The 23,779-nt window shown below is 41.3% G+C and overlaps 1 protein-coding gene across 1 annotated transcript in view; it reads right to left on the bottom strand.

Annotated features, from left to right (window-relative positions):
- Positions 1-331: 331 nt before the first annotated feature.
- ednraa (endothelin receptor type Aa) overlaps positions 332-23,779 on the bottom strand; it is a 46,714-nt gene continuing 23,266 nt past the window's right edge. The window contains exons 4-7 of the mRNA XM_048545046.2: positions 14,554-14,706; positions 10,139-10,272; positions 4,957-5,065; positions 332-1,434 (exon numbers count right to left, since the gene is read on the bottom strand). Coding sequence (XP_048401003.1) covers positions 1,288-1,434; positions 4,957-5,065; positions 10,139-10,272; positions 14,554-14,706 — 543 coding nt within the window. The 3' untranslated portion in view covers positions 332-1,287. The remainder of the gene's footprint in view (positions 1,435-4,956; positions 5,066-10,138; positions 10,273-14,553; positions 14,707-23,779) is intronic.

Raw genomic sequence — 23,779 nt, 5'->3', positions numbered from 1 at the left:
TTAATTTTGCTGTGTACAATAACTGTGAACATCTTAGAATCATTGAGGCTGATCTAAAGACAAAATGTCTAACCGTCAAATTCACCCAGGTATTTATGTGGAAGGATAAATTTCTGTTTGAAGTCATCCATTGCTGTGATATAACTTAGGTGTTTGGAATTTCAAACTGTACGAGGTGTACTTTAGTTAACATCTGCAAAACAAATTCAATTTACAGATGGCATAAAGAATGTGTTGAATCAGATTTTATATATTTGTTTTACCATATTGCAGTAAATACTCAAACACCAATTAAACAAAATCACAGCAAAAAAGAATTATTTTTGCTTTTATTGCATTGTGGTGGAGGTAGGGGATTCATTACAAGTACACAAGTCAGAACTCATCTGAGACATGCTCATTGGTATAGACCCTGTAGTATACATAATTTACAAACAAAACTTTGATGTGGGATTTATATTTTTTTGATTATACCGCTACTGAGGACGTTATATTGTTATGTACATCTATGTGACATTTCTAGAAATTGACAATAATTATGTCCATTTAAACAATACAGAATAATCACCATTCATTACATATAAAAGGAAAGGATACATGTCCCCGAAAACAACTCATAATAGCCATCCATAGATTTGCAGGAGTGATGAGAATGGATGATTCTTTCCTTTTACAGAGAGTATAGAATTTTAAAAAAGTCTTTATTATTTTGCATTACCTTTTGTTAGCCAATAACGAAATTGACTTAAATTGAATTTTAGAATCCATCTTGCTGAAGTACTTGATATGTTCACACAAAATTATCATTGTATGCCCTGATGATAAATAGGAATTTATATACTGAATACATTTGTGAAACAGGTTTTTCTTCCTGGATTCTAGTATGTATGAGCCTATGGACATATGTGAAATATCAGAAAACTTACCCAGTCATTTTAAATTAAACAGAATGTCAAAAGTGGATAAAAGCCTACAGTGGGCCCTTAGGACCTTTCAAGGTAATAACCCATACAAATACTCGACCTGCTGTTTGAAGCCTGTTTTCAAACATCATCTGTTTATATTCACAACTAAAAAAATTCGACGCTGGTACATGATCAACTCTTCGCAACAGGTAATCAAATCTCTTTGGAATCCCAAAACAAATCTAAAATGATGAGTTCTAGTCACAACCCATCCTGTCTTTAGTTCTATCACATCAGAGGGCTTCATTGATAGAGTTTAAAACATGGAGGAGCACATGTGCTCTATTTATTTTATCCCATCGTCTAGTGGAGAATTCTCCTTTCAGTTTGTGCTGTCCTTCCGGCTGCTACGTTCACCAGGATTATTGGGTTCGTGGTTCTTCCAATGCAAACTTACATGTTTGGAGGTATCATTCATGGGCATCACATTCATGAGAGCCTGGCTCTGGCAACAGCAGCACAAACAGGACTGAAAGACATACAAAATAATTAACATAGTAGCTTTTTATTTTTCCTGCCAATAGATGGCTAATCACTGAGGTAAAAGATATAGAACATTGTCTGATTATTATGTGCATTTCTAAGAACAAACCAAAATAAATGCATTCATTATAATTCAACATAGAGATGTTATCTGGGTGACATGAAGTGGGAAGCTCATTGCCATCAGAATTGTCTAGGCTAGCAGATGAGAGTGAGAATTGAGGAAGGAGCTGAATGCCACCAGGAACCATTTGGTAAGAGATGCCGAAACAATTATGGTCCGGAGAGAAAGATTTAAGTTGATGGCAGCAAAGGCCCAAGTTTCCCTGATGGAGCCTGTAAAAATGCTCCTCATCTCTCTGACCAGTCCCTCGAAAACTTATTCCACTAAACAAGTTTTGAAGATCATACATCTTAAATGATGCCTGATTAAGTCAATCACCACTTTCCCACCAGCTAGTTAGGACCTTCTAGAAAGACATCTGGTACGGAGGTGTGTGTGCAAGTCAGTGGACCCCCTCATGCATCAGCTCCTGGACCTGGTTTAGTTAGCCATTAATAGATCCCAAAAGCAGGTAGTCATGGTTGCCAACAGTCTGCCCTCTGCTGTGGCTACTTTTGTTCCCAGGTGTCCTTGGACTATTAGCATAGTCAGAATACACAGTATTCACCAATACCTCCAAAGCTTTTAGACACTGCAGGAGATGGAGTGTTTTATCTTACTGTCAAACTCTACTTTGATTTAATCCCTTCCTCTCTCCCTGCGCTTTCACTCACCTTTAGTGGCAATGAATTCCCCTTGCCAGGCTTTGCACATAATTAGATTATTTGAAGACACTGGTGATTTAGTGATGTTGGGAAAGAGATGACTAGTACCATGGATGATTTGGTGGTGAGAAAAAAATTTGTTCAGTTTTGTGTGTGATAATACTTTTGGATATAGAACGAAAGTAAAAGAAAAAGAAAAAATGGGCATAAAAACGTCCATTGCTATACCAGGAGAAGCTGGAGTACTCTCCTGGACCTCAGAAGGGAGCGTGGGGCTCCCCATTTCACATTTCCATGGTCCCAAACAGGAGACCCCAAAGAGACAAACCAACCTGCCACAAAACACACCAGCAGGCAGCCTCTGCGAATATATTTTCCAATACTTCCAACTTATTTCTTACTCATTCCAGAAGGGAATCCACTCAATACAATGTCAATAGGATCTAGGTGTTAACTTAGCCGTGGCCTGATATCTGGGGCTATGGGTGAGTTTCCACCTCATCTCATTGTGCTATTTTCTCAGATGACCATTCCTGGTACTTGATGGTATTTGCCATTTCTAGAAATACTGTTACTTGGTATGGGTCAGTATAGTTTGCAGCCACCAATCTTCCTTTGTCTTTGATTTGTCTTCAGCCTATCTAAGGAGTACTGATAAAGGATACTCCGTCAATGAGCATTTACAGAAGAGGCATTGTTCTTAGATAACAAGAAAGTTCATTATATGATAATAAATATGGTAATAAATAATAAATAAGGGGAGACAATGACTTAGTGGTAGTATTGCTTGACCATTAATCTAGAGGCCCAGGTAATGTACTGGGGTCCTAGGTTCCAGTCCTGTCATGGCCAATGATGAAATTCAAATTCAGTAACAAAAAATGTGAAAGTAAGAATTTAATGATGACTATGAATCCATTATTGGTTGTCAGAAAATCACATCTGTTTCACTAATATACTTTAAGGAAGGACTAATGTCTGCCCTACATGTAACTCCATATCCACAGCAATGTGGTTGACTTGAAACTCTAAATTACGAATAGATGATGCCCTCATCCCAATAAAAACAAAGTACAACTACATTTGATCGGTGACAATTACAAGGACCTTAGGGAGCTGGTACACATATACCTGTGCTCTCTGAAAGCTGGAGTAGAACTCCTTGTCACTCACTGACAGTACATTACTTCAGTAGAAGTGATAGAACCAACGTAAATTGATCTTTAACACTTTACAAGTCATGACTTCACACAATACTAGCTTCCCAACTGTCAAGAACCCACCAGGAATAAAAATCAGGGCAAAGCTATTTGTTGTAACCTAGTCATTGACAATAGAAAGCAATGGGCTGGTTAGCTGGACTGAATAGTGGCAAATGGAATTAAATCCCAAAAAGTTGAGCTGATGCAATTTGGGAGGAATAAAGGCATCGGAAAACATAAAAGAATCAGAGGGACCTTGTTGTTTATGTCCACAGGTCCCTGAAGGCAGCAGGACAGGTAGGTGAGGTGGTTAATAAAGTATATGGGATATTTGCCTTTATTATCGGAGGCATTAAATACAAGAGCAAGGAGATTATTTCAGAGTTGTACAAGATGTTAGTTAGGCTACAGGTGGAGTACTGTATACAGTTCTGGTGGCCATGATAGAGGAACGATGCAATTGTAGTAGAGAGGAGATCCACCAGAATGTTGCCCGAGTTTGAGTATGAACATAAACTGGTTAGTTTGGGATTGCTTTCTTAGAACAGAGAAGGCCGAGAGGGGACTTGATTGAGATGTACAAAATTATGAGGGTCCTAGATAGAAAAGATAGGAAGAAAAACTTCCTTTTAGTAGAGGGTCAATAATCAAGTGGCATAGCTCTAAGATCAGGGACGGTGGTTTAGACAGGTTTTGTGGAATTCTTTCACCCAGAGTATGGGGCTATCTGACCCTTATTGCCTGAAAGGTAATACAGGCAGGAACCCTCATATGATTAAGCAGCAATTAGAACAACATTTGAAACACCACAGCATACAAGGCCACAAGCCAATAAATGGAAAATGGGATTAGAATAGATAGGTATTTGAAGACTGGAACAAAAGCGATGTTTTTTTCCCCATGGTGTAAAACTCTACATCTCATGCAATGAATAATAGCTCAAGGTTCGATTCAAGGAAGGCATTTATTTTGGTAGAAAAAAGTCAGTTTCTGGTAATTTTCCTGTTGCATGAAGGCTTAAATGTACTAAGAAGATAAATAGTAAGTAATTTTTCTGACAGTTTTGATGTTAGCTTCATGCCAAAATCTTGGTTTATACGCCATGGAACGAGAAGCATTGATGTAAAGAATCAGAGATTTTTATTCTTTAATGTATAATGTTTGGGCTAAGTCTGGCTATTTGTGGCTTCAAGAGACTTTCAGGAATATTTGAAGATGACACATAAGCCTAGGATATTTATTTTTAACTCAATCTGAAGATGGAAGTGCTATTGGCAAGGATAGTGTGAATTGTCATCTCTAGCTGTTCTGAAAAGGTGATGGCAGATCTTTATGAATTGCAGATATGTGATATTCTTTGGGGCAATGATTTTCTGCTTGTAATAGCCTTGAATATGTACAATACTGCAAACATGGAATTTGTGGAATTTCTCCTTCTGTATAATATACCCCATCAATAAATATACGCTATCCCATTCTTTCTCAGTTAACACTCAGTCAAATATTCCAATTACACATATTGAAAGTGAGATTCCTACCTGGAAGCAATTTTTAAATTTCTTGCTCACAAAGTACAGAGCAATGGGATTTATACAGGAGTTCAGAATTGCTAGATGAATGCCAATAAAGTCCAAGACTAGTATGAAGCTGGGGAAAGGAACAAATGTTAGTGTTAGATTATTCTCACATCGCAATATTCCAGCAGAATTTACATTTATTTGCTTTTCATTGCCCTGAAACTAAAGTTCAAAAGCATCAATTGAACATTTCATTCCATCAACTGGTACGTGATGTCTGAAATTCTCTCCCTTTTGTCAGCAGACATGAAAACAATACATCCTGATGGAGCAGGCTTGCAATTTAGTGTGGTTTGTTATGCAATTTTTCCCATCAATGTGCGGGAGGAAAGACTTAAAACTCATGAGATTAAATGAATCATCTTGCAAACTGTGCACATTGAGGCAATTTTGTAAAAACAAAAAAAGTGTTTAAAAAAATTCTTCAACAAATCAGAATAGGTCTTTTACATGACACATTGGCTGAGGTTCCTTGTTTTCAAAGCACATTTGATTTTTCTTTGGTGAAGAGATAACAAAGTGTAGAGCTGGATAAACACAGCAGACCAAGCAGCATCAGAGGAGCAGGAAGGCTGACATTTCGGGCCTAGGACCTTCTTCAGATTTTGAAAACCCTTCAGGTTTTTCTTTTGTTGTTTCTGATCCTGTACAATATTAAAGAAAAATGCTGCTAGAAATTCTTTGCACTCAGGTTTGCAGGTTACTCTGAGCAGATGACGATGTGGCAACGCAAAGATAGTCTAATTACCTATCATTGACCATCTGAAATACAAATTTATTTTCTTTTCTACCAGAATAAAACTGTGTAAAGATTAAGTGAGAAATACACACATAAAGGTCTATTGACCTCAGTGGAAACTGTCATCTGACATTGTTGGGTTCTATTTTAATGTCACTATTTAAAGTTCAGGAGGAAGGCAGTCTCTAGTCAACTAAGCGGAAGTTGAGGAGCAAGTCAGATAGCCCCAGTAATGTATGGCAGAACCATGAGAAGATTTGCAGCAATAAGTGCAGGAGGAATTGTCACGGGGCCTCTTAGCTGGGGGGCACTGGAGGACTTATGATTAGGAGCACCGAAGATCATTGCTCCTCCTGGACTTATTAAAGACACTTTTGTTTAAACTTAACCTCAATGGCTATGCCAGCTTTCCATTAGCATTAAGTGGAGGGGCAGCTCAGCACTGGATTGTGATTATCTTCAAAGTTCCATATGCATTGTGAAATCTCGATTTGCTTTTGTTGAGCTAGACAGGAGCCTACTTTACTGACAAAAACATTGGTGTTAAAATTGTGCAATCAGCAAGATTGAAATGGAAACTGGAAATGTAGACACTAACTTCTCTCCTGCTCTTTTCCACTAATCTTGAATAATTACAAATTCTTCTGAAGATATAGCACAGCATTATGAAAATTCTTTTTATCATGCAGGATGTTAATGCCAAGAACCTTGATGTTACCAAAATTGCTGGAAAAGCTCAGCAGGTTGGGCAGCATCTGTGGAGAGAAAGCAGGAGTAATATTTCAGGTCTAGCGACCCTTTGTAAGAACCATTCTGAAAGAGTGTCACTAGACCTGAAACATTAACTCTGCTTTCTCTCCACAGATGCTGAGATTTTCCAGAAATTTATGTTCTTGTTTCTGATTTGCAGCATCCACAGTTCATTTGATTTTTTCTATACCTTGATACTACACTTTGCGATACCAGGAGAGATTGAAACCTTGGAGTCTTGCAGTGCCTTTCATGACTTCAGAATGTTCCAAAGTGCTTTACAGTCAATGAAGTTCCTTTGAGCTGCAGTTACAGTTTTTAAGCAGGCAATGTTGTTGCTAATTTGTGCAATCTATTGTTAAAGTGTGAATTGTCTGCAACTTCTGACACTCACACATGTGCAGTAAAATATGGAAATCTGGAAATTATGCCAGTTTGTCCTTCTATTTCCAACAAGCTTCACTACATGGAACTTCACAAAAAGATTTGGCATATAAATACATGCAAGGACATGTGTTGTGGTATTTACCCTTTAACTGTCCATTAAACATGTCAAAAAAATTTAAGGCTAGTGCATTCAAGTGAAAGTGTAATGGTCTTAATTTTATGGGGAATAGGTAATTTTACTAGACTAGCAATCCAGAGGCCTGGCAAATGCTTTCAAGAAATGAGTTCAAATCCTACTGCAACAGCTGAAAGTATTCAAATGTTAATATTTCTGGAATAAAATAAAACTAGTCTCAGTAAAGATTACCATCAAAATGCTGGATTGTCATGGAACACTACCTGGTTCACTGATTTCTTTTGGGATGAAACCCTACATCCTCACCCACTGTACACTTCTACAGGACTGCTTAGAGTCAGTGGTTAGGTCCGTATTCAAGAGGTCAGCAGCCACCCTAAACGAGTATGCCACTACCATTACAGACTTCATTAGTTAGTGTGTAGAAGACTGCATGCCAAAGAAGTTAATCTGAATGTTTCCCAAATGGATGCCATGGATGAACCAGGAGATTCACTCCCTACTGAAGTCCAAGTCTTGGGCGTTCAATTTAAGTGATTCTGACCTATACAGAAAATCTAGGTATGACCTTCGTAAGGCCAGAGACACCAAGTGGTGATATCAAACTAAGCTTGAGTACCAGGCTAACCACACAGACACCTGTTTTTGTTGCAAGGCTTATACGACATAACAGGCTACAAAGCGAAGTCAAACAGAATCACTGGAAAGAGTACATCCCTACCCAATGAGCTCAATGCATTTTGGGCTTGCTTTAAACAGCAGGTCAGTGAAACAATGTCACCTGACCTGTCAGCTTTGGGTGCACCTGTGTTCACATCAGATTGGCCTTGAGAGTGAACTCATGGAAAACGATTAGCCTGGATGCAGTCCCTGGCCATGCACTCAGATCCTGTGTGGACCAGCTAGCGGGAGTATTTGTTGACATCTTTAACCTCTCTTTACTCCAATCTGACGTTCCCGTCTGCTTTAAAACGACCACCATCATCCCAATGCCAAAGAAAAATCATGCTGTGTGTGCCCCATGACTACCGCTTGGTGGGTCTGACCTCAACAATTATGAAGTGTATTGAGGGGTTACCCATAGCTCACATCAGCCACAGCCTCCCAAACTGCCTTGATCCTTTGCAATTCACCAAACGTCACAACTGGTCCATGGCAGACACCATCTCCCTGCCCCTACATTGAACCCATAAATATCTGGATAGCAAGAATACCTAAGTCAGGCTCCAACTCATTGACTACAGCTCCACATTCAACACCACAGTTCCAAACAAACTAATCTCCAAATAGGTCTCGGCTCCCCCTTCTGTAACTGGATCCTCAACTTGTTGACCCATAGACTCATGGCAAGAGATTTAACATGGACAAGGAAGCCTCCTATTGATTGACACTTACTGCCTTCTATCAGCAACAGAATCAGTCCTCTTCATGTTGACGATATCTGGATGAAGTACTGAGATTAAAAAGGGCACAGAATGTAATTGTTGGGGGAAGACTAGGGGGCAGAGCCAATTTTAACCAGAAGTGTCAAGCCTCCTCCTGAGGTCCCTACTACCGCTGATGCAAATATTGAGGTAACTTGGTTCACATCACTTGATATCAAGAAATGGCTGGTCACATGGTACAAAGTAAAGGTTATGAGTCCTGACAACATCTTGGCAGTGCTGAACATTTGTGGTGCAGAACTGTATGTACCCCTGGGCAAGCCATTTCAGCACAACTACAACACAGGTCTCTATTGCGCAAGTATGTCCTGTCCAGGCTATAGAGAAGATGTTGTGAATCTTGAAAGGGTTTAGAAAAGATTTACAAGGATGTTACCAGGGTTGGAGGGTTTGAGCTATAGGGAGAGGCTGAACAGGCTGGGGCTAATTTCACTGGAGCGTTGAAGGCTGAGGAGTTACCTTATAGAGGTTTGTAAAATCATGAGGGGCATGGATAGGATAAATAGACAAAGTCTTTTCCCCAGGTGGGAGTGTCTAAAACTAGACGGCACAGGTTTAAGGCGAGAGGGGAAAGATTTACAAGGGACCTAAGGGTCAACCTTTTCAGGGGGTGGTGCATGTATGGAATGAGCTACCTGAGGAAGTGGTGGAGGCTGGTACAATTACAATATTTAAAAGGCATCTGGATAGCTATATGAATAGGAAAGGTTTTGAGGAATATGGGTCAAATGCTGGCAAATGGGACTAAGATTTTCTAGGATATCTGGTCAGCAGTGACAAGTTGGACCGAAGGGTCTGTTTCCACCCTGTACAGATCTATGACAATAAAAGGATGGTGATATAGTTCCAAATCCAATACTATGTGGTTTGGAGGGGAACTTGCAGCTGGTATTTCTAAGCATCTGTTACCTTGTCCTGTTCATCAAATTCCTATATTGTGGAAGCACATCATTCAGCCCATGAAGCCTACACCGGCTCATCGGAAGACCATCCCACCCAGAATTACTTGTAGAATGTGCTGTTGTGTGCCCTTCTCACACACACCACAGATCTTCTGTGTGCCATTAGAATCCTGATCAGCACAAGGTGCGGCTTGAAAGTTCATAAATTATTTGCAAGATACTAAATTCACAAGGTATAGTGAGCACCAATCATTCACAACTGCCTTCAAAATTTGATGCAATGATGTTAATCTGAGATGTGGGTTTGGGGATAAGTATTGGCCAGGACGCTCACCATGAATCTGGAATTCTGAGAGGAAAGACCCAAGTTCCACATTTCATCCAAAAGGTGACTCTTCCAACACTGCAGAATTCCTATGGTTTTGTGGTGAAGTGTCAACCTAGATTATGTGCTCAAGTCCCTTGAAAAGGACTTGAACTCACATTGCTCTGACAATGTGATTGTAAAATACATTTATAGTGAGTACATTTTTGAAATTGAATTTTTTGGGGCATTCTGAGGGTGTGAAAGGCACCATACAATTGAGAGCTCTCTCCAGTCTGAAAATACATATTAACTGCTTATTTCATACAGGTAATTTTTAAAAATACAGTTAACAATTAAACAGGTTATGATGGTGGGAAATAAGTTCATATGAAACTCTGGTAATATTTCCTGTGAGTTTCTTCCCTAAATGAACTCAAGGCTGATGTAAAGAGAATAGTATTTGTCAATCATACTTACTTAAGGAAATCACATTTGTTGGAGCGATTTTCATTGTAATGAGTTTTCTTTAAAATCTTGCCAAGGTGGAGAGGGAACCAACACAGAGCAAAAAGCACAACTAAAAACAAGACGGTTTTGGCTACCTCTCGGCGCTGTAAATTAAACACAAAAAACATGTCTTAGTTCAAAGGTAGTTGGAACTGCTGATGCTGGAGTCTGAGATAAAAAGGTGTAGAGCTGGATGAACACAGCAGGCCAGGCAGCATCAGCGGATCAGGAAAGCTGACATGTCGGGTCTGGACCCTTATTCAGAAAAGCTTTAGTTCAAATCGTCTTAGCCACTTGCAAGTAGCATCAAGCAAAACTAACATTTTTCACACTTGTTGGTAAATTGGGGGCTAATGACAATCCTTTACTGAACAATTAGATGTAAAAAATACCCAACACAAGCTGGGGAAAGCAAGTTATTTTGACTGTAACAGCATGAAGTGTAAACTGTCTGAAAAAATTAAAATGGAGTTATATAACAGGTGCTAAACAGGTATTGGCTATTTTACACTACAACACAAAGTCAAAATTAAACCAACTTTATCTTGTGCGGTTAACTCAGTCAAACAGTGGATGAGGTGCTGAATTAAGAAGTGAGGCACATACAGAGTTTGGAGACTGTAAACTGACAATGTACTGAAATTACATTTCAACACAGCTAGAAGAGAAGGCATGGATTCTTCTGAACCAACAGTCTTTCATCTACTGGATCATGAAAGATCAAGGGCAAGATCTGGGAATAGAGATAACGGGAACTGCAGATGCTCGAGAATCCGAGATAACAAAGTGTGGAACTGAATGAATGCAGCAGGCCAAGCAGCATCTTAGGAGCAGGAAAGCTAACATTTTGGGCCTAGACCCTTCAACAGAAATAGGGGAGGGGAAGATGGTTCTGAAATAAATAGGGAGAGACAGGGGAGGCAGATCGAAGATGGATAGAGGAGAAGATAGGTGGAGAAGAGACAGACAAGTCAAAGAGACGGGGATGGAGCCAGTAAAGGTGAGTGTAGGTGGGGAGGTAGGGAGGAGATAAGTCAGTCCAAGGAGGACGGACAGGTCAAGGGGGCAGGATGAGGTTAGTAGGTAGGAAATGGGGACGCGGCTTGAGATAGGAGGAGGGCATAGGTGAGAGGTAGAACAGGTTAGGGAGGTAGGGACCAGCTGGGCTGGTTTTGGGATGTGGTAGGGGGAGGGGAGATTTTGAAGCTTGTGAAATCCACATTGACACCATTAGGCTACAGGGTTCCCAAGCAGAATATGAGTTGCTGTTTCTGCAACCTTCATGTGGCATCATTGTCTCATTGCAGGAGGCCCAGAATGGACATATCATCTGAGGAATGGGAGTGGGAGTTGAAATGGTTCGCGACTAGGAGGTGCAGCGGTGGATGGAGTTGCGCTGGCATCCGTGATGGGCGAAGCGGCATTGGCGGTGGGCGGAGCAGGGTAGGCGGTGGCAGTAGCGGTGATGGTAATGTTTGTGGTGTGGGCTTCAGAATTGGAGCCGGTGGCTTCAGCAGCGATGGCGTTCGCGGTCCCGCAAGTGGTGTACCCGGTGGTGGCGGATGTGACATAATCTATGGGTTGTCCGACAGTGGCCTCATGGCCAATGACGGCAGGTACATTATGGGGAAGGTCCTGGGTATGGCTGGGGATTGGGGAGGTGGAGGAAGCCCGTTTTGGTGGTAGGCACCAGTAAGTTTACCGTACTTATGGTTTTTAGTGTCCAATAAAGCTGAGTAGAATTGTGAGTTCAGGTTGTGGATCCTACGAAGAATGAAAAACAGGAGAGGTCCTTTGCAGGTCTGGGAGAGGGAGGCTCTGAGCTGGGATAGGCTGGTTTGCAGTGCCTGGAGATGCCGACACATTGCTGCAAGTGTATGTTTCAGGAGTCGCAGGGAGAAGTGCTTCTGAAGAGTCTCAATGTTCTGGATGTAGATATTGTCACGGCTGGGGCCAAACTGGGAGGGCTTGAATGTGGACTGTAGTCCATTGGGGATGATCTAGTTCCATAGGCAGGTACTAAGAAAGGTGATGTGGCTGTGGTACCTGGTTTGCTTCAGGGTATGGTTGAGCACTTACAAGGCCGAAGAGATTACAAGAGAGTTGCAGTGGGAGAGAGATCCCCTGAGATTTGTCCGGTGGGAGGAGGGTAACTTCTTCAGGTTAGGCATCCTTTGAAGAGGCTTCGCAGTGATGTTAAAATTGTATCCATGGTAATAGGAACTGCAGATGCTGGAGAATCCGAGATAACAGGATGTGAGCTGAATGAACACAGCAGGCCAAACAGCACCTTAGGAGCAGGAAATCTGATGTTTCGGGCCCAGACCCTTTCAGCAGAAATGGGGTAGGGGAAGAGGGTTCTGAAATAAATAGGGAGGGAGGGGGAGTCGATCGAAGATGGATAGAGGAGAAAATAGGTGGAGAGGAGACAGACAAGTTAAAGAGGCGGGGATGGAGTTGGGAAAGGTGAGTGTAGGTGGGGAGGTAGGGAGGAGATAGGTCAGTCCAGGGAGGACGGATAGGTCAAGGGGGTGGGATTAGGTTAGTAGGTAGGAAATGGGGGTGCGGCTTGAGGTGGGAGGACGGTATAGGTGAGAGGTAGAATAGGTTAGGGAGGCGGGGGCGAACAGGGCTGGTTTTGGGATACGGTAGGGGGAGGGGAGAGTTTGAAGCTTGTGAACTCTACATTGATACCATTGGGCTGCAGGGTTCCCAAACGGAATATGAGTTGCTGTTTCTGCAACCTTCGGGTGGCATCATTGTCGCACTGCAGTAGGCCCAGGTTTGACATCTCGTCTGAAGAATGGGAGGGGCAGTTGAAATGGTTCGTGACTGGGAGGTGCAGCTGTTTATTGCGAACCAAGCGTAGCTCCCCACCTACACTCACCTTTACTGGCTCCATTCTTGCCTCTTTAACTTATCTGTCTCCTCTCCACTTATCTTCTCGCAGTGCAGGAGGCCCATGATGGACATGTCATCTAAAGAATGGGAGGGGGAGTGGAAATGGTTTGCGACTGGGAGGTGCAGTTGTTTATTGCGAACCGAGCGGAGGTGTTCTGCAAAGCGGTCTCCGGCTTGGGGACCGCTTTGAGGCTGTTTTCATTAGAGAGAAGAAGGTTGAGAGGTGATTTAATTGAAACATATAAAATAATCAGAGGGTTAGATAGGGTGGATAGGGAGAGCCTTTTTCCTAGGATGGTGATGGCGAACACGAGGGGGCATAGCTTTAAATTGAGGGGTGAAAGATATAGGACAGATGTCAGATGTAGTTTCTTTACTCAGAGAGTAGTAAGGGAACGGAACGCTTTACCTGCAACGGTAGTAGATTCGCCAACTTTAGGTACATTTAAGTCGTCATTGGATAAGGATATGGACGTACATGGAATAGTGTAGGTTAGATGGGCTTGAGATCGGTAGGACAGGTCAGCACAACATCGAGGGCCGAAGGGCCTGTACTGTGCTGTAATGTTCTATGTTCTATGTTCTATGTTCTCCTCTATCCATCTTTGATCTGCTTCCCCTCTCTCCCTATTTATTTCAGAACCCTCTTCCCCTCCCCCATTTCTGATGAAGGGTCAAGGCCCGAAACATCAGCTTTCCTGCTCCTAAGATGCTGCTTGACCTGCTGTGTTCATCCAGCTCCACACCTTGTTATCTAAGATCAGGGAATGGACTGTTTAAGAGAACAGCAGGTTTGAAGAAGTAATAGCTAAATCGGTAATGAAAAAGAGGATCTATTTTCCTCAAATTAAAGACAATGACAGCAGAAATGAAGACTTAAACAGGTTCAAAATGAAGGGGAATGAGACTAATGCATTTTATTTTGAAAAAACTTTGTTTCCTGTGAAAGAAAATTTCAGAAAAAGCATTCAGTTGTCCACCAGGGGAAGTAAAGGTGACCAGGAAAAAATGAAGAGCTGATTTACTTTTGTGATATTGGAGAACTTGTGCTACATTAAGAGGTTCTAGACCCACTTGCTTCAAATTGGATCCCCATGTAAAGTGCTGGGATGGTGAATCAACATTGCATCATTTTTAGTTGGCATTTTTAATGGTGCAATTTGTCTCATTAGGCTATTCATTTGTTTACAAGAGTGTCATTCACACACCTGTGATGTGAAAGGTATGTAAATAATACACAAACTGATGAGACATTGGCAGTTCAGTAAATTATCACAGTTCTGTCATATGCCATAAAATGCACTTCAGCCCACTGAGTCTGCACTGAGTCAAAAACAACCGCCTAACTATTCTAATCTCATTTTCTGGCACTTGGCCCATAGCTTTTCATGTTGTGGCAAATTTCTGGACATTTTGGAACTGAGATATGTTCAGGTTCGGACACAGCTTCTCTGTGGCATTAATTTATTGTCAAACGATCTTACCCGTTTCAAGTGCTCACTCAAGGCGATCCTCAAACTCTTGTTCCTCTTGTTTAGCATTTCACTGGTCATTCGAGCATAGAAGAAAGCAGTACAGACTAGGGGCATGCAGAAATAAAACCCAAACATCCACCAATCCTTCACACTGATGTAGAACTGAAAGAAAACATTTTGTGTCCTATGAGACAGAAACTGGCCACACAAGACATTTACAGAAAGAACATGTTCAAATATGTAGAAAGTACCTTTTCCTTTAATATTGAAAACCCTAGTTGAACGACCAAGTCCCATAGTTCAGGCCTCAGTACATGTTTGAAAAGAGTAATGGGATATTTTCCAGTCGACTGCAATGCCAGTACAGGTTTGATGAAGCAAGAACCTTCTCTTTAATCAGGCCTGATTTTTGAGATCATAAATATTTAAATAAATTTAGCATTCTGATCACGCTTTCTTTTAAATTCCTCTGGAAGGGCAATACTGAACACCAAGAATGCCTAGTGTTCTTCATAGCTTGTATTCCGTAAGGTTCAACATGTTAGAAATCTGGTTTTAGTGGTGACATACTATTAGACTTTCTAACTCTGTATCTACTGATTCCTAGTTATTTTTGGCATACTTCTATCTGGATATACCCCAACTACCAGAGAGTCAGATCCTGAAATTTCAGACAACATTTTATACTTTCAGGTTTTGATTGAACTGTAATTTTTGTCTAAACAAAAAAAAAATCAAAAGAACTGCTGATGCTGGGAAACAGAAACAAAAGCAGAAACTGCTAAAAAAGCTCAACCAGTCTGGCAGCATCTGTTGAGACAAAGCAGAGTTTCTGAAGAAGGCTCCGAAACGTTAACTCTACTTTGTCTCTACAGATGCTGCCAGATCTTCTGAGTTTTCTGGCAATTTCTGCTTTTGTTTGTGATTTATCTCTGTTTTAGATTTCACGTACCTAAATTTCAACCTGTTTTCAGCAAACATGATAGCCATATCTGCTAGTTAAGTCTTGTTTGCAAAGTACGTACCAATATTTCATTAACATTTTTCTTTCATCTTAGCAGTTTTGACTTTTGTCCTTGGTTCAATATGGAAGGGGAGCTTTCTCTATTGTTCTCGACCCAGGTACAATAAAAGGTGTATGTGAAATCTGTCATGATTTACTCCATCAACATGATTTCCAACACACTTAAGTTACAGTTCATTGTTACCTTGACTACAGTTAGAAAGAGAAAAGGACTCATATTTATCAAATACACTCAAAATACACAGTGTGAATTAATCACCACCTCTGTCAAATTTCCTGTTTGTTACACTGATTGTTTGATATTCTGTACTGATCGAATACAAATTCCCTCCACTAAGTAGTGGGAATATCAAAGACAGTGTTGTCAATCCCCACCGTAAACTCTGTTTCCTAGTCATTGACTTCATCCCAAAATCCCAAAGCCTTTTATTCATATATAAAGAGCATGAGAGTAACTAGAGAAAGGATTGGCCCACTTACGGACAAAGAAGGAAAGTTATGCGCTGAGTCAGAGAAAATGGGTGACATTCTTAACAAGTACTTTGCATCGGTATTCACCAAGGAGAGGGACATGACAGATGTTGAGGTTGGGGATAGATGTTTGCTTACTCTAGGTAAAGTTGACATAAGGAAGGAGGAAGTGTTGGGTATCCTAAAAGACATTAAGATGGACAAGTCTCCTGGTCTGGATGGGATCTATCCCAGGTTTATGAGGGACATGAGAGAGGAAATAGCCAGGGCCTTAACAGATATCTTTGCAGCATCCTTAGACACGGGTGAGGTCCCGGAGGACTGGAGACTTGCTTATATTGTCTCCTTGTTTAAGAAGGGTAGCAAGGATAATCCAGTTAATTATCAAATGGTGAGCCTGACATCAGTGGTCAGGAACCTACTGGAGAAGATACTGAGGGATAGGAACTATTCCCATTTGGAAGAAAATGGGTTTATCAGTGATAGGCAACTGGGTTTGTGCAGGGAAGGTCATGTCTTACCAACTTAATAGAATTCTTTGAGGACATGAAAAAGTTGATAGATGAGGGAAAGGCTGTAGGTGTCATATACGTGGACTTCAGTAAGGTGTTTGATAAAGTTCCCCATGGCAGGCTGATAGAGAAAGTGAAGTCACATGGGGTCCAAGGTGTGCTAGATAGATGGCTAAAAAACTGGCTAGGCAACAGGAGACAGAGAGTAGTAGTAGAAGGGAGTTTCTCAAATTGGAGACCTATGACTGGTGATGCTTCACAGGGATTTGTGCTGGGACCACTGTTATTTGTGATATACCTAAATGATTTGGAGGAAGGTGTAGGTGGTCTCATCAGCAAGTTTACAGATGACACTAAGATTGGTGGAGTAGCAGATAGTGAAGGGGACTGTCAGAGATTACAGCAGAATAAAGATAGACTGGAGAGCTGGGCAGATAAATGGCAGATGGAGTTCAATCCAGGCAAACGCGAGGTGATGCATTTTGGAATATCTAATTCAAGGGCGAACTATACAGTAAATGGAAAAGTCCTAGGGAAGATTGATGAACAGAGAGATCTGGGTGTTCAGGTCCATTGTTCCCTGAAGGTGGCAAAGCAGGTCAATAGGGTGGTCAAGAAGGCATATGGCATGCTTTCCTTTATTGGATGGGGTATTGAGTACAAGAGTTGGCAGGTCATGTTACAGTTGTATAAGACTTTGGTTCGACCACATTTAGAGTACTGTGTACAGTTCTGGTCGCCACATTACCAAAAGGATGTGGACTCTTTGGAGAGGGTGCAGAGGAGGTTCACCAGGATGTTGCCTGGTATGGAGGGTGCTAGCTATGAAGACAGGTTGAGCAGATTAGGATTATTTTCATTAGAAAGACGGAGGTTGAGGGGGGACCTGATTGAGGTCTACAAAATCATGAGGGGTTTAGACAGGGTGGATAGCAAGAAGCTTTTTTTCCCAGAGTGGGGGACTCAATTACTAGGGGTCATGAGTTCAAAGTGAGAGGAGGAAAGTTTAAGGGAGATATGTGTGCAAATTTTCTTTACGCAGAGGTTGGTGGGGGCCTGGAACGCGTTGCCAGCGGAGGTGGTAGACGCAGACACGTTAGCGTCTTTTAAGATATATCTGGACAGGTACATGGATGGGTGGGGAGCAAATGGACACAGACCCTTAGGAAATAGATGACAGGCTAGACAGAGGATCTCAATCAGCATAGGCTTGGAGGGCCGAAGAGCCTGTTCCTGTGCTGTAATTTTCTTTGTTCTTTGTATCTCTCTCCCAAATGTCTGAAGTTGAACCAGACCACATGCAACCTCATTGTTGTGCTTGATATTAAGATGAGCTTTTGACAACACATCTGCTGCATTACTATGACTGACTTAACCATTGCCTCAGTTCACCTGTTTTTGAAACGCCCTTCCAAGCCTCAGTTATCTCTAGACTTAACTATTTCAATGGTGTCATGGCCTGCCTTCTAACTGCTCTCAATTACAAACTCATCCAATTTTCTGTTGTTTACATCCCAATGTCTAGCAAATTCTGTCCATCGTTTCTGTGCTAGATAGCCTCCTGGTCTACCAAGGCCTCAATTCTAAAATTATCATCTTGTTCTCTGATTTTTCCTTGTCTAATCCTAGCTCTGCAAGTTCTTTCACCTTCTGAAATCTCTGTGGTCATCCAATCCCGGTCTCTTGTGAATCAATGATTTTAATTATTTTAGCATTGGCAGCAATGCCTTCAGCCCTAACCTAAAATCAGAATCCCGACTGCACAGAAGGAGGCCATTTGGTCCATCAACTCTGCACTGAGCACCCAAAGAGTATCCCTGGATTTTTCCATAGCTAATTCACTTAGCCTGTACACCCCAGGCGCTATGGAGCAATTTCACATGGCCAATCCACCTAACCTACACATCTTTAAAGTGTGGGAGGAAACTGGAGCATAGGCAGAAACCAAGCAGACACAGGGAAAATGTTCAAACTCCACACAGATAGTCGCCTGAAGTTTAGAATTGAATCCAGGTCCCACGCGCTATGAGGCAGCAATGCTATGCCACTATGTTGGTCAACCTCTAACAATACCTCTCTGTACCATTCCACCTTTCTATTCTTGCTCCTCAAAAATGACCTCTTTGACCAAGCTTTACCTATCTTAAAGTTTCCTTCCTGACCTTACTGTCAAATTTTGTTTGGTACCAAAACATCTTCTGCTGCTGTATTCCATCAAAAGCATTACGGAAATGCAAATTGTTGTTAATGTTGTTATATTTTGTCTTTTATGACCTCAGGATACACCAAAGCTAAACAGCCAAAAAAAAATTTGTAAAGTATTATCACTGTTGTAACAGAATTAGTAGCTACCTTCAAGGCATTGGAATAAGTAAATATGTAGGAAATGATTGGTAAAGGCAACTACAGGCCAACCATAACAGCCAAAAAGTTACTGAAAAGCTTTAAGGTGAACAGACATGTTTAGTGGAAATCAAACTTGACCGAGAAGGTCCAATGAAATTTAGACATTTCTTTTTGTTACTAATGCATTTTTCTAATGTATTAAGTCTCACCTTAAAGCAACCAATGTTGCTTCCAACTTTAAGTTACAGTGGTGCAGCCATCAGAATCATATGTAGGCTACCTGCCCTTGATTTATTAGCCAGTGGAGTTGGACTGTACTGTCCCAAAAAATCCAACCCATGAATATAATCATTCTCTTTATATTCCTTCTCTAACACAGCTACCTCCAATTAAAAGATTTGAGTTTTTATTTGGACCTGTTAAGCATTAAAATATCTTCTTTCCTTCCTGCCTCATCTCAGCTGTGTCCTCTTGGTCTTGAAAATTGAAAAATGATGTTTGTGGTTTACAAAGACAGAATTATCCATGGAATGTATCCTGAAGGCAGGGGGCTGGTTAGCTTTGATGGCTAGTGTGTTGTTTAGAATAAATTCAGCAGCATGGGTTTAATTCCTGTTCTGGCTAAGGCAGTCTTGTGGGGTGGTTCCTCACCTTGCCCCCAAGTGTGGAAGGCAATAGCCAACAACACTGACAAAACTTAAAAATTGGGATAAGCACGGTATCCAACATTGAAGCAATTTATTTTTTAATGCATATTCTTTTTGGAATCCGTTCCGTTCTACGTGTGCTGTCCTTGAAGGCTCATTGGCTGCTGGTGCTTCAACCTGTGCAAGTTCCTTGCAGTTTGCGTCTGTGGTGATGGCTGTTGCCTTCCACACTCAGGGGGCAAGGTGAAAAAGGACCCCACGAGACTGCCTCAGCCAGAACAGGAATTAAACCCATGCTGCTGAATTTATTCTGAACAACACACTAGCCATCAAAGCTAACCAGCCCCTGCCTTCAAGATACATTCCATGGATAATTTTGTCTTTGTAAGCTAAAACATCATTTTTCAATTTTCAAGTTCATGAGAACACAGCTGAGATGAGGCAGGAAAGAATGATGCCAGTTAAAAAAAAACAAACCTTTTAAATAGACGTAGCTGTTTTGGGAAAGAGATGTAAAGAGAATGATTATGTTTATGGGTTGGGTTATATGGAACAGTATCATCCCACTTTGCTAGTTCATAAATCTGGGGCAGGGTAGCCCACACATGATTCTGATGGTCGCACCCCCATAATTTAAAGTTGATGCAACATTGATCACTTTCAGGCAAGAATTGGCTTTGTCAGGGAGGATGTCCCATTTTACAGAGTTCCCTTCCAATCAGATTAGCCAGATCTCTTGTCCCAGCAGCACCACTAGGACCAGTGGCTGTGACTGGACGGCAAACATGTAGATGCAATTCTAACTGCAAAGAGCATGACATCCTTGCACAGTGTTAGAGATGAACTGAGCACTGTTAGAAATGTAAGAAATAAGAACAAGAGACTTCATTGCTTGCTGAGCCTGTTGCCCCTATTAAATATGGTCACAATTGATCTTCAGCTTCAATTCCTCTTTCTTGCCTGCTCTTAATACTGCAAGTTTTTCCATCTTCTGAAATGTCTGTGCTCACCCAATCCTGGTCTTTCGCGTAACCATGTATTTTTCTAGCGGGCACACACAGTATCTTGTGGAGAAGACAGAAGTCTCAGCAATTGGTTGAGATGCCAGTGAGAGTAGGCATTGCCTTTAGTGAAAGCAGCCTCTAGCAGCAAGCACTCAGGCACTTGACAGGCCAACATAGGGCTGGCACTATGCTGACCTGAAACTTTAGATCAAAGAGGGATCTAGGCACAAACAGGGGAGGAGCTTGTTGGTAGGTGAACAAGTGGCACAGCAGTGAAAAGGTCAAAGATGAAAAAATTAAATACAGATTCAATCAGAAGTGTCTGTCATAAAATAAATGTAAGTAGGCAACAAAGCATCTGGCTAAGGAGTGATTAATAAAAACAAAGACATAGTCTAGACTGTCCAAGCAGCAGGATAAGGGAAGGCATTCTGTGAACACAAACAAAGCTTGAAGCATGTACTTAAAGTTGGAAGCAAATAAGTGACATCTGGTCATAAAGTGGCCAGGTTAGAATTTGAGTGCATGATCTTCAGCGTATAGAAGATGAGAACTTGTGTGTTTTTGTAAGTATTTGGTCTGAGAATGTTTAAGACTGGCTCTCCTACAGTACACATGAATAAATGACTGTACCTGTATCTGTGTCTCCAATGATGGTTTGTCAGGTTGAGCCACAATTGCAGCAAAGGTGGTCTGGCTTTCAACAGCTTGCCTCCCATCCACCTAACCCAAAATGTGGGTCCTTTGATCGGGTATTTAGTGCCTTTCATGAGAGATCCTACTCAAGCTCCACAAACACACCAGAGTTTGCTGGTTATGTTTTCAAATAGTAAGCCTCCTGCATGCAGCTGGCATAATACCAGTGGTGGAGGACAAGGTGGTATTAATTGCCCACTTAAGGGTCTCATTGGTCATGGGGCAGAAAGGCCATCCACAGGGCTTCTGGCAAGGTATTTAATTGGATAGGACATAGAATTCCACCCATGAAGTCTGAATGGAAGTAGTTTCATAGGGAGAGATTCTTTTCCTAAGGTTAGAGTTGATTAATGTCAGATATTTTCTTGTCACCTACTGAGGATAAGATAGCACAATGATAGTTTTAAAAGAAACTTTATGAAATAGATTGAGATACTAAAAAATCTGCAGTAAGATTACATGGACATGACTGGCCTTATATCAAGTTGCATTTGGATGTCAGCTATGGATACAAAACTGGTTTTATGGTAGGAGACAGAGGGCGGTGGTGGGGGTTGTTTTTCAGACAGGAGGCCTGTAATCAGTGGTGTTCCACAGGGATCAGTACTGGGTCCACTTTGGTTGTCGTTTATATAAAAGATTTGAATAAGAATACAGGAAGAATGGTTAGTAAGTTTGCAGATGACACCAAAATTGGTGGGGTTTTGGACAGTGAGGAAGGTTACCTAAAATTACAAAGAGATCTTGATCAATTGGATCAATGGGCTGAGGAGTAGCAGATGGAGTTCAATTTGGATAAATGTGAGTTATTGCATTTTGTTAATACAAACACGGATTGGGCTTATACAATTAATGGTAGGGCCATAGGCAGCGTTTGGGAAAAGAAAAACCTAAGGGTTCAGGAATATAATTCTTTGAAATTTGTGTCACACCTAGACAGGGTGATTAAGAAAATGTTTAGCACATTTGCCTTCATTGCTCAGACCTTTCAGTATAGGAGTCGGGATGTCATATTAAGACGTACAGAATGTAGGTGCCTTTTCTAGAGTACTATGTGCAGTTCTGGCTGCCCTGTTATAGGAAGGATATTATTAAACTGGAGAAGGTACAGAAAAAAATTACCAGGATATTTCTGGGAATGGAGGGTTTGACACATAAAAAATAGACTGGAAAGGTGGGGACATTTTTCACTGGAGCTTAGGAGGTTGAGGGGTGACCTTATTGAGGTTTACAAAATCACGAGGGGCATGGATAAAGTGAATGACAAATGTCTTTTCCCTAGGTTGGAGGAGTTCAAAACTGGAGAGGGGGGTATTTTTTAAGGTGAGAGGAGAAAGATTTAAAAAGGACATGAAGGGCAACTTTTGTACACAGAGAGTGATTTATGTGTGGAATAAAGTGCCAGAGGAAGTGGTGGATGCAGGTACAGTTGTAATGTTGAGAAGACATTTAGACAGGTTCATGAATAGGAAAGGTTTGGAGGGATATGGGCCAAGTGCAGGTAAGTGGGACTAGTTTAGTTTGGGCACATGGTTGGTGTGGGCGAGTTGGAATGCAAGGTTTGTTTCCATGTTGTATGATTCTATGACTCCATGACTCTATGAACAAAAGGTGCAGGTCATTGATTACACTTATACTAGCCAAGTGACAATATGGGATTTTGTACAGGAACCTGCTATGATTAGGAAACTATGTCTGAAGGGGATTTGGGACCTATCAAAACATGGCAAGCAATTGTGCACATCCTAACCCAAGCAGGCTGAAGAACTGTGACTGAGTCATGCAGACGTACCAGAAGTGGAATTTAATGGCCCTTTGTCTCAGAGGGTTGCGAGACTTTGGAGTTCCCTTCTGCAAAAGACAGTGGGTGCAGAATCTTTAAACATTGTCAAGGCTGACAGAGATAGATTGTTGATTACCAAGGAGATGAAAGATTTTTGGGGGCATGCAGGAATGTGGAGTTGAGGTTACAATCAGAATAGCCATGATCTCATTGAATGATGGAGCAGGTTTGAAGGGCTGAGTGGCCTACTCTTTCTCCTTTCTTCCTTTATTCATAGATGTGCCATTCAAGTGAAATTAAGTGAGGACAAACCATGTACAGAAAGTAAAATAAATAGAGAAATAAATACAGAATTAAGAGGAGAGAAATTATGGATAAAGTGAATGACAAATGTCTTTTCCCTAGGTTGGAGGAGTTCAAAACTGGGGAGGGGGGCATTTTTTAAGGTGAGACGAGAAAGATTTAAAAAGGACATGAGGGGCAACTTTTGTACACAGAGAGTGATTTATGTGTGGAACAAAGTGCCAGAGGAAGTGGTGGTCTTATGATCGACAAATTCATGATCTCAGAAGGAATCAAGGGCTATGGGGAGATTGCAGGGAAGTGGTGTTGAAATGCCCATCAGCCATGATTTAAATGGCGGAATGGACTTGATGGGCTGAATGGCCTTACTTCCACTCCTATGTCTAATGGTCTTTTGGAAATTAAAGGGACAGGTCTCTTTTGTTCAGATCTTCAACAATAGCTGTACG

This window comes from Stegostoma tigrinum, chromosome 1 (genome assembly GCF_030684315.1).
Source record: "Stegostoma tigrinum isolate sSteTig4 chromosome 1, sSteTig4.hap1, whole genome shotgun sequence".
NCBI classification, from domain to species: domain Eukaryota; kingdom Metazoa; phylum Chordata; class Chondrichthyes; order Orectolobiformes; family Stegostomatidae; genus Stegostoma; species Stegostoma tigrinum.
This window is presented reverse-complemented; position numbering and strand designations above follow the sequence as displayed.